We start from the raw sequence: 17165 nt of genomic DNA on the forward strand, positions 1-17165 counted from the left end.
CTCTTAGACAAGTTTTATCCCATATTGCTGTAAAAACATCTACAAATGCCTAAAACAGGACAGATTTACTTGAGAAACAAAATTGTGAAAATAATCTTCCAGAATGTTTTCAGCCTGACGTCCAAAATTATTTTTATTACCCCACTGGCAAATAGTTTTTCTCCTACTTTAAGCATAAACCTCATTAAATTTAGTCAGATGTATGCTTAAAAATTAAAAAAAATATTTTGCCAAAGAGATAAGAAAAATATTCATAATTCAGATGATACTATCTGAAAACAAATCTTAAAATATAATGCAATTTTGGCTCTCAAATAAATGCATTTTTATAGATGCTTAGATGTTTTTCCTGGAAAAGACAAAAATACTGATAAAGAAAAAGGTTTTTTTTCTAAACAGCACTCTCAACATGCACTATTCATTCTTAATGAATTCCCTCCAGAGGAAGCATAAGAGAAAAAGAGAAGTAGAGAGCGGCGGCATAGAAAACAGTGTGAGAAAGGGAGAACAGGCACAAATGGAGAGAGTGCAAATGAATAGGAAGGTAAGCTCTTTACCATAAAAGCCTATAAAAACATGCAGTAATGTGATATGTCAGTAAATTCAAAGCAAAAATCACACCTCTTATCTCAAATCTGCATTGAGAATGAAGGGAGGGGTCGACTGAAGAAAAGAAGAAAGAGCCGGGCAAAAAAAGAAAAGAGGAGTGCCATAAAAATACTGTGAGAAAAACGGGAACAGGACAGTGGGTTCATTTGCTGCCCAGTCACAGCTGGGAGGAACCGCTTACAGTTTTGTTTGGTCATTAGATACTCACCATTATATTTAACGGTCTTGCGTGGGACGGGGTTCCAGTTGACGCAAATCCCCTTTTCAAACCCGATCATGAACATCACGAGAAGAACTTTTGCACACCCCATTTCTCCGCACCCACTTCTTTTATTCTGCTCCACGGAATGCCGATTCGGATTGAGCGAGGAGCGAGGGTTCTGATTGGACGGCGAGGTGTGGAGGCTCCAGATGCGCACAACGGCTCCTGTCAGGGGAGATAAAGAAAACAAAAAACATAAACAAAAGTGATTACGAGACGCACGCCAACATCCCTAGAGCCTTCTTGTCGCTATCCCAATAGAGCTAAAACTGTTTATGGAGTGACAAAACACAGTCAGGACAATTTAATGACAGATTTTACACTCTTTCAGAAGGTACAACGATAAATGCATCTTGGCAGGCCACCAGCCAAATTGTGGATGCTTGTCAGAGCAAGGCAGCATCAACACAACTCACAATCGTTTACCAAAGAACATGTTGCGCATAGAAGAAGGCCTGTTTTTGACAGCCACAGACAAATGAGAAATGCGTTTGTAATTATAACTGGAGGCTGCGTTCTCCTGAATGCATTATGATGATGCCCGAAGCAAGGTTTCAAGGGAAAGAGTGCGAAAAAAAAGAAGGCCTGAGCGGTCCAGTCTGTTCAGCAATAGCCGTTTTCACACGTTTGCTCTAATCATCAACTCACACCTGTTTCTCTCCATTAAAAAGGGAAATTAGGGCCTTGATAATATTTGCTGATTTGAGAGCAAACCCATTGACTTTTAAATGTGCGTCAAATGTCAAATACTGTTTAGAGGTGCAGATAAAAATATAAAAACCTTTCTCTGCCTGCACTGTGTTTTATCATTCAGTCTGAAAAGGTTGTGTGAATTTAAATGTTCGCAAAGATAAGCAAGTGTGGAGGGACGGCCCCTTGCCATCACTGGATTGAGATGTGGTCCTGTGCGGTAGCAATCTCACGACCATTGATTTCTGTTTTTTCTTTTTTCATTAGCATGAAAGAGAGAGAGCCAGATAAGAGAAGTCAGAGATGGTGACAATTCACTCCAAATGACTTGTCCGTAATAGAGGGGTTGCAATATAGCAATTCGATGACTCACATCTCCACTTGCAGGCCATTTTTATATTGGATCGATGCACCATTGCTTATATCTGTGTTGTGGGGAGGGACTGGAATGCGTCAGACTGTTGTGACAGGTGGTGTCTACTCGACTTTTAAAAACAGGTGATTGTGTTCTCTGCACTTTTTTTTTTTTTTTTGCATGGCAGTTCCACGCTAAATATATGTGTTCTGTTGCTCTCTCACTGCATATGTAATAAAAAAGTATATAATAAAAAGGCATATAAAATATTATTAAATTCGAAATTAGTTTCAGATTATATTATATCATTTAGTATGTGTGCGTATATATATATATATATATATATATATATATATATATATATATATATATATATATATATATATATATATATATATATATATATTAGTATACAGAGGCTTCAAGTTTTTCAGGTGGGTCTAATATTAGTATACAAGTAAGGAAATACTACAGAAATGAAATAATCAAATGTAAAATAACACTGGATAGGTTGTAAAAAAAATACAGATAAATGCTTACAATTAGAAGTACAAAAGTTATTTTCTCTTTGTCTTTTGTTCTTTGATTAACGTGACAGACGGCAGCAGGAATATTAGACTGCTGTCACATTAAGAGCTTGTGCACATATCCAATATACTGTTACACAACTATTTACATTCCAAAACTGACTGTATTAACAGACTGTGTAACAGACGTAGGCTGGTAAGAGCTGTGCATGTAAACCTCACTCCCCTGATCTCAAGAAGCGCTCTAGCAACTGACACTGTCACTGTTGTTAGAGGGCCTGACTCCCATGCCGGTGGACCCAGGTTCAAGTCCTGCTTAGAGCGGGTGGTTCGAACTGGAGGGGCTACACCTGAATACTCGGCATGATGGGCATTTTGACATAATTTTGCATATATTTGACTGTTTAAGCACAATAAGCCACGGAAAAGAGCTCAATTTGGTACTTGCAAGCTGTTTGAGAGGCGGCTTTATGAGAGCGCCACTTATATAGATCAGTGGTGCGCGCACATTTGGTATAAACGTGGAACCTGCGGGAATGAAAAAAATGATGCGCAATACAAGCACTATTCAACCGGAGCGAATGAGTGAGTGAGAGGAGGCGGGTGTGTGTCAATTCACCATCAGACAGAAGAGAGAGTGAGAAGGTGTAGCTGGTATCGGTGTATCGATGCTGCAGAAAAGGAACTGGAACTGTCCTGTGTCTTGCGCTCCTCGCTAACAGATTTCTGACAGTTTCACTGAGAGGCTTCTTATGATCATGCTTGACCTACTGAGGGATTATGGGTAGAGCTCCAAAAGCAACAGAGCAGAGCAGCTCTCAAAGACCTTGTGCTAAATCTGCAGAAAACAACCATTTCAACCACCAAGAACAGAGAGTAAATCTCATTTGTCATGTGCGAATCAGGAGGAGCACTGCTATTGGCAGACCATTTAACAAATATAAAAAGCTAAAAAGCTAGTTTCTATATATACATATATATATATATATATATATATATATATATATATATATATATATATATATATATATATATATATATATATATATTAGGGCTGGTCAAGTTAACGCGTTTTTATCGCGTTAACGCATTAATTAATTAACGCCGACAATTAGTTTATCGCGCGTTAACGTACTTTTTATTTTGAAAGTCCTTTGCTCACTGCGTTTGAATACACATAGATAGACTACAGTCTATGACTACAACCGAATACAACACAAACCATGGGTCACAGGAGGGGTGGGATGTTTATCAGTAGGCTACTGGCTGCTTGGGATGAGCGTCATCACGCGTCTCAACCAATGAAAGCATTTGTTGTGTGCCTAAGAGAGCTACAGCGTGAAAAAGAAAATATCTGGTGCGGACAGAAAAATGGAAAAAGGTACCCACTGCTTATCACTCAATAAAAGAATCACATTGCTAAGTGTTTTTGAACGTTTTGATTTCGTTTGGTTTAATAATTAACATTACCTTTGCGAGTCTGACTCTCACTGCGCTCGTGAATTAGCAGAACTTGACGGGGACATTCAAATGCTTAACAAAACGCTTCATGTGACCAACAATTCTGTACATGTTTATGAAAGCATACTGTGTGGAGATACGCAAATGAGCCCAAAATATGAATGCAGCACGTTTATATCTTAAATGGTTTCCTCTCATGTCATCTAAAGAAAACGCTTAATGCACTTAGACTGATATTAAAGATACCAAATTCTATTTACAGATAAAGCACATGCAGAAAAACGGATGACACCAAAATATAAACTTTCAGTATCACTTAAAATGTAACCATTTTATAAATTTTCTTCATAACGGTTTTATAAAGGTGGCTTAGTGTGGTTGTCATTTGTTAAAATAAATATAAAAATACAGTGTGTTCGTGTCCGTCTGTCCGCTGAATTTGACCCATAATCTCTGATTCTCCTCATCTGTGATCGTGGAAAAGGGGAATTACAATGACAAGTAGGCCTACTCAATATGCTCATTTAAGCATCATTTAAACGTTTCCAACAAATAAATGAATCGACTTTTCTCAGTGTGTTAATTACATAGATTTATTTGGATATTCATACGATGATATTCATACGATGGCTGAAGCAGCAGTGAGCACCCAGTGTGCGACACGGTAAACAGATCAACGCTGTAAACGAAATCCTACAAAACTTCAGTGAAAAAATAAATAAAATGATCATGCGATGCGATAAAATAGCTTCTATTCCATGCAAACGATACCATTAAAAATGTTAACGTTCCACTTAATGGCAGAAACAAAACAAAAGGTAAGCAAGACTCCGTATTAATTTCAGTACGAGTAATAGAGGGCGACCTTGTCAAAATTGCGACGCCGCCCCGGCATGCAATGAGGTGTGACGTCGGTTCGTATTCTCTATTGCACTTTTGTTCATATAGCAGTACTTTGAAAGAATAAAATTACGCAATACACTACTTTTGATTTCATTATTGAATTTTGCGCATGCTGCGATTAATCGCGATTAAAATATTTAATCGTTGCCCAGCACTGTATATATATATATATATATATATATATATATATATATATATATATATATATATATATATATAGCAAGTACATTTCAAAGTGCAGAACAATTGCAGTTAACACAAATACCAACAAAGCAAATCAATAATTTAATATTATATGTGTGTGTGTATATATATATATATATATATATATATATATATATATATATATATATATATATATACACAATATAAACATAATAAGTAATAAATATTGTCCTTCTGCCAAAGGAAGTGATCTGTATGAACACATGCATATACTCAAAGGGCGTGTTTTGAAATGAACTCCTCCCTAAAGAAAACAAACAGCCTTTCCTCTGCTGTTTTTCATGCATGTCCCGGAAAAAGGCCAAAGGTTGAGTGATGACCAGCTTTGTGAGGCTAAAGCGCTTCCCATCTCCTTCCAATCTGCTCTTGTCTTCCTGTCAATAATAAGCTCTTCTCTAGAACTAACAGCACAATCACCATGTTCATCATCTAAACTAAAATGAGACCTTTTGAACTATGACCTACTGACCCCCAAGAGACAGCAGATGTCAAGGCAAAAGCATGGCCGTGAGATGAAGGTGGACTGTGACCGTACGGATGCGCAAGAGGAAACAACTCCACCCCTTAACATAAACACATCTTTCCAGTGTCACACTCAAGAGCTTTCCTCCTTCCTTCCATCCCTCATTCCTCCATCATCCCTCCTTTATTGAAAGTTAAACAAAAGCCCTTTGCATGTCAGTGGCCGGTAATTTCCCAACATCCTGCCACTATCTCCACACCATGACAATGATTGCAGAAACTGACCACTCAACACCAGCTGCTCAACAAATCCTCAAAAAAGCATCTACGTCAAACCCAGACTGTCTTTAAATGTACAGTGCATAAACAGAATGGTCTGAATAAAAGACGAAATCTGCCTTCAACATATGATCTATTTATTTCGGTATAAGATCAGATGGCACTAGTCAAAACACAGCAGCATGCTTTCATTCCCTTGAGTAACAGGCGAGGTTCGTTTATAACCACAGAAGCAGGGCAGTAGGTGGTTAGAGGAGCCACCAACCCTCTCAAGGTCTCTGTCCTGCCCCTTAAGTCTTGTTTATGCTTGACACATTCAGTCTGGCGTGAACCACCGCAGACATGTACATCTCAATGGCACTGAGAGCTGTTTACTCTATATATTTTCCATTGCATTATTTTCCAAAACGACAGGCAACAATGAAGCGAAAATATCAGGTGAACCAGCAGTAAGCATCAGTAAGCAGATGTAGTTTATGTTTACCCTACTCAAGTAAAGGTAGTTGGTCATATACAAGAGGCAGACAAAATATCAAAGCACATCCATCCATCCATCCTTAAACGTTAAGGTTTTTTTAATTTACAAACAAGTCATTATCAAGGCAATATATAAAGTTTGTCTTGACAAACTTTGCTTTTTAGTTAAAATTATGGATATACTAATTTATTTACATTTCAATTTATTTTAATTTAACTTCCTTACATTCGAATTTAAATTTAAAAGGCATTCTCCATTTAATTCTGAACGGCACACAACCCTGAAACAAACACCTCTATTAAATGAGCTTCCATTTACCGCCTGCTTTCCGCAGGTTATAATAGCACAATGTTAATTGCAGCAGGCAAAGAGACTTATGAATTAGGCACAATCTATAATAAGCCTAATTTACATAGAAAGAAGGTGTGTTTGCACCGAAAAGAATGACAATGACTTCATTTGAATAACACGGCACAGCAGCTGCATTTCACCTGGTTAAACTGTATTGCGTTTGTGAAATGAACTAGACATTTTGCACTGAAATACTACACACAATAAAGTGGTGTGATGGTTTAGTGAACTCGGCCCTCTGCCTTTCAGAAAGAGTCTCGGGACTTCAGAAAGACTCTCAAGGCTGCAGTGATGAAAGTGTTGAGCTGAAGGTTTAATGCTGTTTGCTCTTTGTTTATGCCTTTGTGACAGCGCCTGCAGCTGGCATGCATGTATTAATGTGTGTTTTTTTGTAGAAGAAAGTGTGAATGTTGTTTTGGTCGGACTGCATGTGTGCTGTAAGTGTGACTGATGATGTTAGAAGTGGGAGTGTGTGAAAGAGTGGGAGGCTGACAGCTTGTGTGTGTGTTGAATGATTGGGTGTGTGTGTGTCTCTTCTTGGACATCAACAGGCAGTGTGATGTTTCATTAGTGAATGAGAATAGATGAAAGTCTTAATAATCAAATGGAGTTTGATCAGCTGCAGGCACGTCCCACTTCCTATCCCACAGGAAAACCTTCCTGTCACCGGGATCCCCCCTCCCAGAGGCCCTCGGCCCATAGAGCAACAGCTCTACGATCAAGGTCACTTTTCAGTCTGGACAAAACGGCTAAACTACAGTTTAAACCACTTAATTATCAACCCAGGAGTTAAGGAAAGAGTGTTAAGATGCCCTTCGGGATCATCTGTTCCCTATTTTTTTTCTCACTTTGTGTTTACAATTATCTAGATCTCACCATTTGTTTTCATTTATGGGTGTTACTTTAACTTTTATGTCCCATGGGTTAATTTCCATGAAAAGTAACCCTTTGTCTTCTTTTGCTATATAAAAGTCATATAAAACAGTCTCAAAAAGCTATAAAATGTATCTCTAAAACTAAACTGTTTGACGCTTTTCCCAAACCCAAACTTTAAATCTTAAGTAATCACAAGTAATGACAGTAAGATCACAGTTATAATAATGAAGTAAAATCTAATTTCCACAGGTATCTTACTATTTTAAGTTAAACCAACAAGTCTTTTTGACAGTGAGGAAATTAGATTTTACTTCATTATTGAAGTAAATTGTTGTTGTTGCCTTGAGTTTATTGAAATTAAAAATGTGAGTTAGTACAATAAAGACAATTGATTTAATCAACAGAAACACAAAATATTATGTTATCTGAACCACATTAATTACTGAAGGTGATTTGACAAAAGAAAAAAAATGTGATAAATCATGAAAATAATTTTTCACAGTGTATCAGTGCCTACCGTATATTTGCAGAAACTACAAAACCAGGTGGTTCGTTATTTTCAAATGAGATAGAGCATTTATCTTTTATCGTCACTCACTGGACATTTCACTTTGAAAGTGTTGCGAAATGTGTGGTGCAAGACGCAATGTAATGTCATTTTGCAGACATGTTACCACAGACACATTTTTCCAATGATCCTGGGTTGGTAAAACCACATCTCTCTCCCCCCAACCCCCCTCTCTTTCATCATCTCTCTATAAACTTTTCTCTCTGAATGTAGTCCATCTATCTCTGACCTTGCTCTGTCAGTTACTCTAATGATGTGTTTTAAGCACAAACTGTTGAGTGAGTGTGTGTTTGGGCATGTGTGTGGGAGAGACAGAAACTGGCAACACTCACGTGTTTCCATGCCTCCCCTGCTTTGCCCCATGCCCTCAGGAGCAGAGGATGCTGGGATACCCTCTCTGACCTGTCATTAATGCTGCATGTGTTCCCAATTCAATCAGCTTCATTAACGACAACTGCGACAACCTCATTACCCAGCTGCTTTCACATGTGTGGGCACATCCATAGGTTGATTCCCCACCTCACATGAATGCTGTGTTAGCGCACGGTAGCACATCAACAGAACAACAGCAATTAGCAGACAATGCAATGGTAACCACATTGTGTGCATACGGTCCCGCAGGGACCTTTAGAAGAGAGACATGTAGGCTGCTGTGTTTCTGTTAAAGAAACCAGCGATCAGCGCAGGAAACAGCTAAGTGACAGGATTGGCTTTAACATTATGCAATAACGATTACGGTTATGTTGTACTTTTATGATTTCAGCAATGACCACTGGAGCGCATAATCATTTCAGCAAAGAATGTAGCATGTTTGGAGAGCTGGCTAGGAGCCTGGGAGGAAAATGTTGTATTTTGTGTACAATATCTTATAGGGACACAGTTGCATTAGTTACTGTTATTGTGCAGGAGTATAATATTATACATATTTAAATACGCACAAATCCTACGCCACCACATTCATCGCAACACAAACAGCAAAACATGACAGAATGCAAGTGGTGAGCATTGTAGAGAGAAACCAAATTTACTTTATTACCAATATATTTACCATTTTAATTTTTTATGGTATAGATAGAGACAGACAGGCAGGCAGATAGATAGATAGATAGATAGATAGATAAATAGATCGATAGATAGATAGATAGATAGATAGATAGATAGATAGATAGATAGATAGATAGATAGATAGATAGATAGATACTGTAGACAAACAGAGACAGACCGACAGATAGATAGATAGATACTGTAGACAGACAAACAGAGACAGATAGATAGATAGATAGATAGATAGATAGATAGATAGATAGATAGATAGATAGATAGATAGATAGATAGATAGATAGATACTGTAGACAGACACACAGAGACAGACAGACAGACAGACAGATAGATAGATAGATAGATAGATAGATAGATAGATAGATAGATAGATAGATAGATAGATAGATAGATAGATAGATAGATAGATAGATAGATAGATAGATAGATAGATAGATATAGATACTGTAGTCAGACAGACAGATGGACAGGCAGACAGATAGATAGATAGATAGATAGATAGATAGATAGATAGATAGATAGATAGATAGATAGATAGATAGATAGATAGATAGATAGATAGATAGATAGACAGACAGACAGATAGATAGATAGATAGATAGACAGACAGATAGATAGATAGATAGATAGATAGATAGATAGATAGATAGATAGATAGATAGATAGATAGATAGATAATGTGTAACTGTACATCTGTGTGTGTGTGTGTGTGTGTGTGTGTGTGTGTGTGTGTGTGTGTGTGTGTGTGTGTGTGTAACCCCCCTTGGGCCATCTGTATAGCTGTGTTTTACTTGGGTTGAGTACTTTTGAATGCTAATAGGCTGGAAGTGCAGGACGCCCACTGTTCTCCCTCGGGGGTTAATTGTCCTGTAGGCCATACTTTTTTCCTCATCGTTCTCCCTTTGCCCTGCAGTTTCTGACAGCCGGAGATACTGGGGCCAGAGATGGGCAGAGGTGGAGAGGCTATTTGTGTCCTCTCTCATTGACATCTATGTCTTTCAGCTGAAATAAGTGAAAGTAAGGAGAGAAAGGGTGGAGAGAAGGCCACGGTGCACCTCTGCACCTCTCTAGTGTTTCCTGTTAGCAGAGTTAATGGGGAGTCATGCGGTGCTGCTCTGCAATTGTCTAGCATTGCTGTACGATACGAAACTGACACCTTCATTCCACACGGCACACATCTCACTGTTCAATACGGAGAGAGAGAGAGAGAGAGAAAGAGAGAAAGAGCAAGAAACAGAGCGAAAGAGGAAGAGCATTTTAGCAGACGATAAGATGAGAGATCAATGAGAAATCTGGTGGGATGTAAACAGGAAGGATCTCAGTGACAGAAGGGGGACAGATCGGGTTTAATCAACATCCAGGGCACATCTGTAGGAACACTGGCTTGTATTTATGCTGATTCTCAAGTATCTGTGATGCACTCGCATGTCATGTTGGGACAAATTTGGCTTTTCGTATCGCTGGTGTTGTTTTTCTTTTATTTTGCTGAGAAGGCACTGTGGTGTCTATTCCGAAACCCACTGATCCATCGGTCCCTGCACTCAACTCCGGATATCTGTTGTGTTTGCGTGTTTGAAATGCATGTCTTTACTGTCATGATACGTCGCTTCGCTTCTTTTCAAATCCCTTCTCAGCCCACTTCACCTCAGACTTCCCTCTTTATCCTCCTGTTTCCTTTCTTCTCTCCTTCCCGCACCCTGCTTTTATCATCTTCCTTCCCCCGGCCTCCTCCTTCCCAGCATGCGAGAGTGGGATTTAGGCGGCGTAAAGCTATTTATGATCATCAACCAATGGCCAGATTCAATCCATTCGCATCCTGTACGCAAATGAGAGCTTCAGAGATAAAGTGAGATAAGCAGAAACAGAAAGATTGAAAGAAGGGATCGCTGGGGGTTATTTTTACTCTTTCTCTTGATTGAGTGAGAGGCCCTCTTTTGTGTGTGAATTCGGCAACGGCGGGAATACAAACGACTCGCCTTGTTTTCGCCACACTGTTATCTCAGGCAATTTGCAAAAGTCTGAGGTCTTCAATTTAACTGAATGCTTATTCTATCGCAACAATTGCCTCACACAACAATAATTTGTCTCTGATTTCTCCCGCACGCCCCACTACCCCAATCTCGCCCAAATCATCCCTCCATCTCTCGCTCGTCATCTCCATCGCTCTGTTCTGTTCCTCACCCCAAGGACCTATTTGTTTCACCGCTGTGCTGCGGTCAGGGGAGAGAAAGCTATCTGTGGAATAAATCACTTCTGCTCTTTGACTAGTTTCTCAAATACCAGTAATTTTCATCTCATTTGCGGCCCCCTCCCTGTTCCGAAACCCTTATTCACATCTTTTTGCTGCTCAGATTCTTTTTTACTCATAAAGTATCTAAGACTACATTTCTAGCTTAAAAAAACTTTTTTTTCATGATTCTTATTTCAGAAAACTACCTAATGCAGTTCATTACAACCAATTCATATGTCAAACGCTCGACAGGTTTGATTTGATAATGTTCAGCTGTTCCTACAGCACTCTTAACAATGTCCATTGCATATTACAGTGGGGCTTTCAGAAACAAAAAACCAAAGACAAACACAAGTAATGCTGGTTTGAGTTTAAGAACATGGACGGAAGACTAAAATTGGAATCCTAGTGAGCTGCTTTGTTGTGTACTGCCTCCATTAAACGCAGCATGCTACTGTAAGCGAAAAGAATCCTCAAAAGTGACTGATTTGGAACGCTCTTCATAAGCAGCAGCTCAACAGACATGTGAAGTACAGAGGAGACAATTGATTCCAATGGATTATGATGTAAGCCAATTGCTAATGAGATGGAACTCTAATATGCACAAAAATGCACATTGACTTCCATAGTCTTTTTTTCCCCATACTATGGAAGTAAATGGGGCCCCATCAACTTTTTGGTTACTCATATTCTTCAAAATATCTTTTTTTGTGTGTGTGTTCAGCAGAAAACAACTTGAGGGTGAGTAAATGATGACAGAATTTTCATTTTTGGGTGAACTATCCCTTCAATGCACTATTGGCAGTACGACTCGGTATGGCCAAAGACTATAGATAGAGAAAGATGGTTCACTCCTATTAGTTATGAATGGGAGAAACCAATCGGTGATTGATAAAGTCATTGCGTTATTGCAGCTGCTGTAAGAAACTCCGGTTCCCATAGAAAACCTGAGACTCGCGCTTAGGACTGCACATGCGCATTGGCTCATCTAGTCTGAAAAATACGTTTTTTAATGCTATTTGAGCATAAGAAACAACATTTATGGGACAGTTCATGTCAGATTTTGTTGCTGATTTGAAATATGTTATTTAATTGCGAGTTCGCCAAGCAGTTTTTGAGTTTTTAGGATTCCCTCTTTCAAAAAGATAAGGCTTGGTCTTAGATGCCCCGAAATAGCTGCCCAGAGGCGTTGCAAATATGGCCGCCGAGTAAATAGACTTTACTTGAAAGGGCTTTGGTACGGCTCACTTTTCCTTCTTTTCCACTGCATGGTATGGCTCGGTACAGCTCACTTTAAATATTACCACCTCGGTTGAGGTTCCAAGTGAGCCGTACCGATACCAAAATGTGATGTGTAAACACTGCAGATCCCTGATTGGTCAGAGAGAATCATCACTATCAACGTCATTGGATTTGCAGTGGAAAAGCGCCATAAGTTGGGGCTGCATCGTAAACATCTTGTGTCTACACTGGATGAAAGTGATTAAGCTAGCATTCCTGTAGCTCAAACAATATTGATTTTCTAGCAACAGCAAAAGCTAAATCCTGGGTTCGATTTCCAGCATGAGCTGAAAAAAATATATACCTTAAATGCAACACCAGTCACTCTGGATAAAAGCATCTGCCAAAGACTAGATGCATCAAAATCTAAACCACCTTTATAATCAACAAAGCTGTATGAGGCGGCCGTCTGTGAAACAGCTTGCCGAATGCAGTTTTCTGCTCTGTGTTAGATGCTTTAAATTGCGCACACTGTATAAAATCTCTACCTGTTGACATAATTCTACCGTCACATGGTATATCATCATACCGTTCATCCCTATGGTCTCTCACGATCACTCCCTTGCTGTGATCTGCTGTCTGCCGGCCTCAGAAAGTATAGCCATCTTCTCTCTGGGTCTTTCTTATCTTGAGTCTTTCTTCTGCTTCTCACTAAAAGTACCAGAGGACCCTTTTTTCACTCAAGTTCCTGTGGGAGTGTAACATACACACACAGACAAGTGACTGAAGGTCACGCTAGCTCGGGGGGTGAGGGGTGGGCGCTTTCAATCAGGTTAATGTCCTTCTCTAGAGACTGATCTCTCTCTCTCTCTTTCTCTCTGAGATAGAAATGCATCCACATGAAAGGGGACGGAGAGATGAAGCCAGGGTGTCTGAAATACTCCTGAAAAAGACTGTCAGCTGTCACACAGATGCATATAATAGATGAAAGAATCCATAGTGCAATGAGAAAACTGCACAAAAAAGAGGTCAAAGTAACGAATAAGACAGGAGGGGATGTTTAAACAGATTAGGTTTCTGAAGAGTTCATCCTTTCACCCTGTGATCGATTAGAAGATATAGTTACACATGCTATAATAAAGCACAGTCACATTGAATCACTAAGAAAAAAAGGGACGCTGTCCCTTTGAGTATGTTAAAGTTGCACACCCACGCACATAAAATTAAGTTCTGCGAATATCTCATATCAGATTACTTTAATCAAATGACCTGCAAACTCAATTTGGGCCATAATTAGAAGCACAACCTATCTGGGAGAGCTATTGTGTGTGTGTTTCTGCAGAAGCGTGGCTGTTAAAACATTTAACCCCTAAAAGAGTGTCCCTCTGCTTGGAGTTGAACCTTCTGCACTAGTCAAAAAAAAACAAAAAAAAACAACCCAATGGCTTTACGATCTGTTTGGCAAAGTCTAGGACACATTGGGAATGAATGCACTCTTCTTAAAGGCAAGGAAATGTCAAACTAATAGTGGTTAACTGTATGGAAAATACACAGATGCACACATAAAAACACACTGGTGTACAAAATGTCTGCCGGCACGTTTTGCTACTGTGCTCAGTGCTGATTTTCCAAAATAAACAGGCTATCAAAAAAAAACTTTATTTCCAGTGCTTCTTCACCTGTGTAGAAAGAGCTACAACACACACACACACACACACACACACACACACACACGCTCAAGATACAGTATAAACATCCTAAACAGATTGAGTGGATGTTTTTTCTGGTGGAGAACGTGGGATCTGAAAAACAGTTTTAAGCTTCTCAGAACACAGACAAACTTTGGCATACTGTATCTATCTAAATGCTAGCTTTTCAAAGTTAATTATAACTACTAAAAACTAAACTTACTGAAGCTAATCTAACTTTTGCACTAAAAGTTGGTCTTCTGAGTTTTAAGCTTCTCAAAACACACACAAATGTTTACATACTGTAGCTATCTTAATGCTAGCTCGTAGTGTTGTCGAAAGTACTGACTTCGGTACCAAGTCGGTAATGAAATTTAAAAAATGTGATGATACCAGCAAATCCCTGAGCATTTTGAGCACTGTTGAGCAGATTTTTAAACACCTCTGATTGGCCATTGTGGCCATTGTCTCAACAGATATGTCTGGGATATTCTACAACGATCAACACTTCAAAAACATGTTGTAAATAGGCATCTTTGACACTCTTCATTGAACGCTTACACAGATACACACAGGAGCATTTGAAAGCAGGCGTCTATGGATCTGTCTCAGCAGATATATTAGGAATCTTCTGATAGATGCTTGCTTTCAAACGCTCACATCACATTTTTAAAATTTCCGTACCGACTTGGTATCGAAGTCGGTAGTTTTGACTACACTACTAGGTTGATACACAGGTAATTTTAACAACTAGAAACTAAACTTAACTTAAAAGTGCATCTTAATCAGCTCCCTTGTTCAGTAGTCAGGGAATCGATGATTTTAAGGACTGTCTTAATCGCAAAATCACTGTGCACAGGAACGTTGCTCCCTAAAAAGTCCCATAATGCACCATAAAGACCAGGGAGCATCGATGCTCACTATGTTGCCTTGACAGAAATTCTGAAGCATGAAAGATAAACTGTGTGAGCCAACTCAATACACATCATGTTTTTAAAAAACAAAGTGCTATTTAACGAGTTCGTTTGCCCATATAATCTTTAGGGTATTAGTTTAGCTAATTTGGCTTGCTGTCCAATGAGGAGGGGCTCGATGAAGCATCTTCAACTCGAGCTCTGATATACCCCCCCAGTGAATAAATAGGATGTGATTACATAGGGCAAGGTACCTGAAATGAAGGTGGAGTTTGGGGAGGTGGAGGGATGCTGAAACAGCTGAGACTGAAGAGAGGGAAGCAGCTGCTTATATACTCTGGCTGTTGATTGGAAGATTAGATGGGCTCGCTCCTCCCTAAATTACGTTTAGGAACTTCACTTAATTATATTTGAGCATAATGCATCACTAGAAAGGTAGTGAATGTAATCTAGCTAACATTTATACTTTATTTACAGCTGAAATGTTGCAGGACATGTGACAATCAAAAAATAAAGTTTTATAAAGTACTTAAAAAAATAACATTAACATTATATACATATATAACATAAAAAAATAATAATAATGTCAGAAAATATCAGTTCTGCTGTTGTTCATTAAAGGTACAATATGTAAAATTTTTGCAGTAAAATATCAAAAAACCACTAGGCTAGTGTTATATATTTTGTCCAGCTGATTACAAACAATATCTCTAATGTTTTCAACTACTTGTAAATCGTGAGAAAATTCCCATTCTAAACAGTGACACGGGGCAGTGCAGTCGCCTGTCAATGACGTCAGTTACCTTTGTTACCGCCTTTACTGAAACCAGAAACCACACATGACAACAGTGCCATGGACAAATGCGGAAGTAGAGTCTAGCGTCCAGCAAACCACTAGCTTGCTTCAAGCAGTTCCTTATTTACTTCTTGCACGTTTTATGGTGGATTGTGTTACTTATTTATGGAACATAATTACTGTTTACCATCTGCCGCTGGTTCTGTCGACAAGGACAGCTCCCGTAAACTCATGACCGGAAAAGCGGAAGCGGCGCCGGCGACTGTGTCATAATAAAAGTCCCGCTGCTCGTGAGGCGTGTGTTGATCAATCGCTCCAGCTCCTCGTTCAGCTCCCGCAACACTCGGTCCTGCTCTGCTTCATACTACAGTAACGTTAATAATCGCACCCACAAACATGAGTTCTTCCAGACTCCAATCCCTATTCTTTTGCACCGTCCATTGAGATGGAGACCACATGTCCCAAGTTTCCGCTCTAAAACTTGGCGTCATCAAACTACGCCTTTGTTTTGAATAGGCTTCTAGCGACCTCTAGCGGAAAAAAATATCACAAATTGTACCTTTCATACAGTTAGGCAGCTGACTGAAACACACCCTAATTGTTGCACTAAAAGTTGAACTCCTGAATTTTAATCTTCTCAGAACACACACAAGCATTTACATACTGTAGCTATCTTAAAGGGGACCTATTATGCAAAATTCACTTTTGCATAGTGTTTGGACATAAATGTGTGTTGGCAGTGTGTGTACACAACCACCCTATAATGATAAAAATCCAACCACTCATCTATTTAATCCCCATAAATCATACGCAGTGCCTCAAAACAAGCCGTTTGCAGGTTCCTGGCAATGTGACGTCACATTAGCCACAGGCCCCACCCACGAATGTTGACAGACACTGCCAATTTAACATAGAACTGCCCTGAGCGAGTTCACAGCGAGTTGTACACAGTCCTCCTTTGCTGCACTGATGAGAATGTCTCCCAAGCGTTTTAGGCATTCTGTAGATGGATGGATTAATCCACATAGCTCTCTCCATTTACTCCTAAAATCTGAGCCGCTGAAGACAAGGTGGAATAATTTTGTTTTCGATAAATAGGCTCCCTCAACTCTACCGAAATTTGTTTATGTCTGCACGAATCATTTCACGCCGGACTGCTTTGTGAACCAACGTCAATACAAAGGGACAATACAAAACAGAAGTTGTGCTAA

At 39.2% G+C, this 17165-nt stretch overlaps 1 protein-coding gene across 1 annotated transcript in view; it reads right to left on the reverse strand.

Annotated features, from left to right (window-relative positions):
- The window catches only part of sema4c (sema domain, immunoglobulin domain (Ig), transmembrane domain (TM) and short cytoplasmic domain, (semaphorin) 4C), a 71679-nt gene that overhangs the window by 30686 nt on the left and 23828 nt on the right, over positions 1–17165 (reverse strand). Inside the window, exon 2 of the mRNA XM_067407611.1 lies at positions 818–1036. Coding sequence (XP_067263712.1) covers positions 818–920 — 103 coding nt within the window. The 5' untranslated portion in view covers positions 921–1036. The remainder of the gene's footprint in view (positions 1–817; positions 1037–17165) is intronic.

This window comes from Chanodichthys erythropterus, chromosome 13 (genome assembly GCF_024489055.1).
Source record: "Chanodichthys erythropterus isolate Z2021 chromosome 13, ASM2448905v1, whole genome shotgun sequence".
Classification (NCBI taxonomy): Eukaryota; Metazoa; Chordata; class Actinopteri; order Cypriniformes; family Xenocyprididae; genus Chanodichthys; species Chanodichthys erythropterus.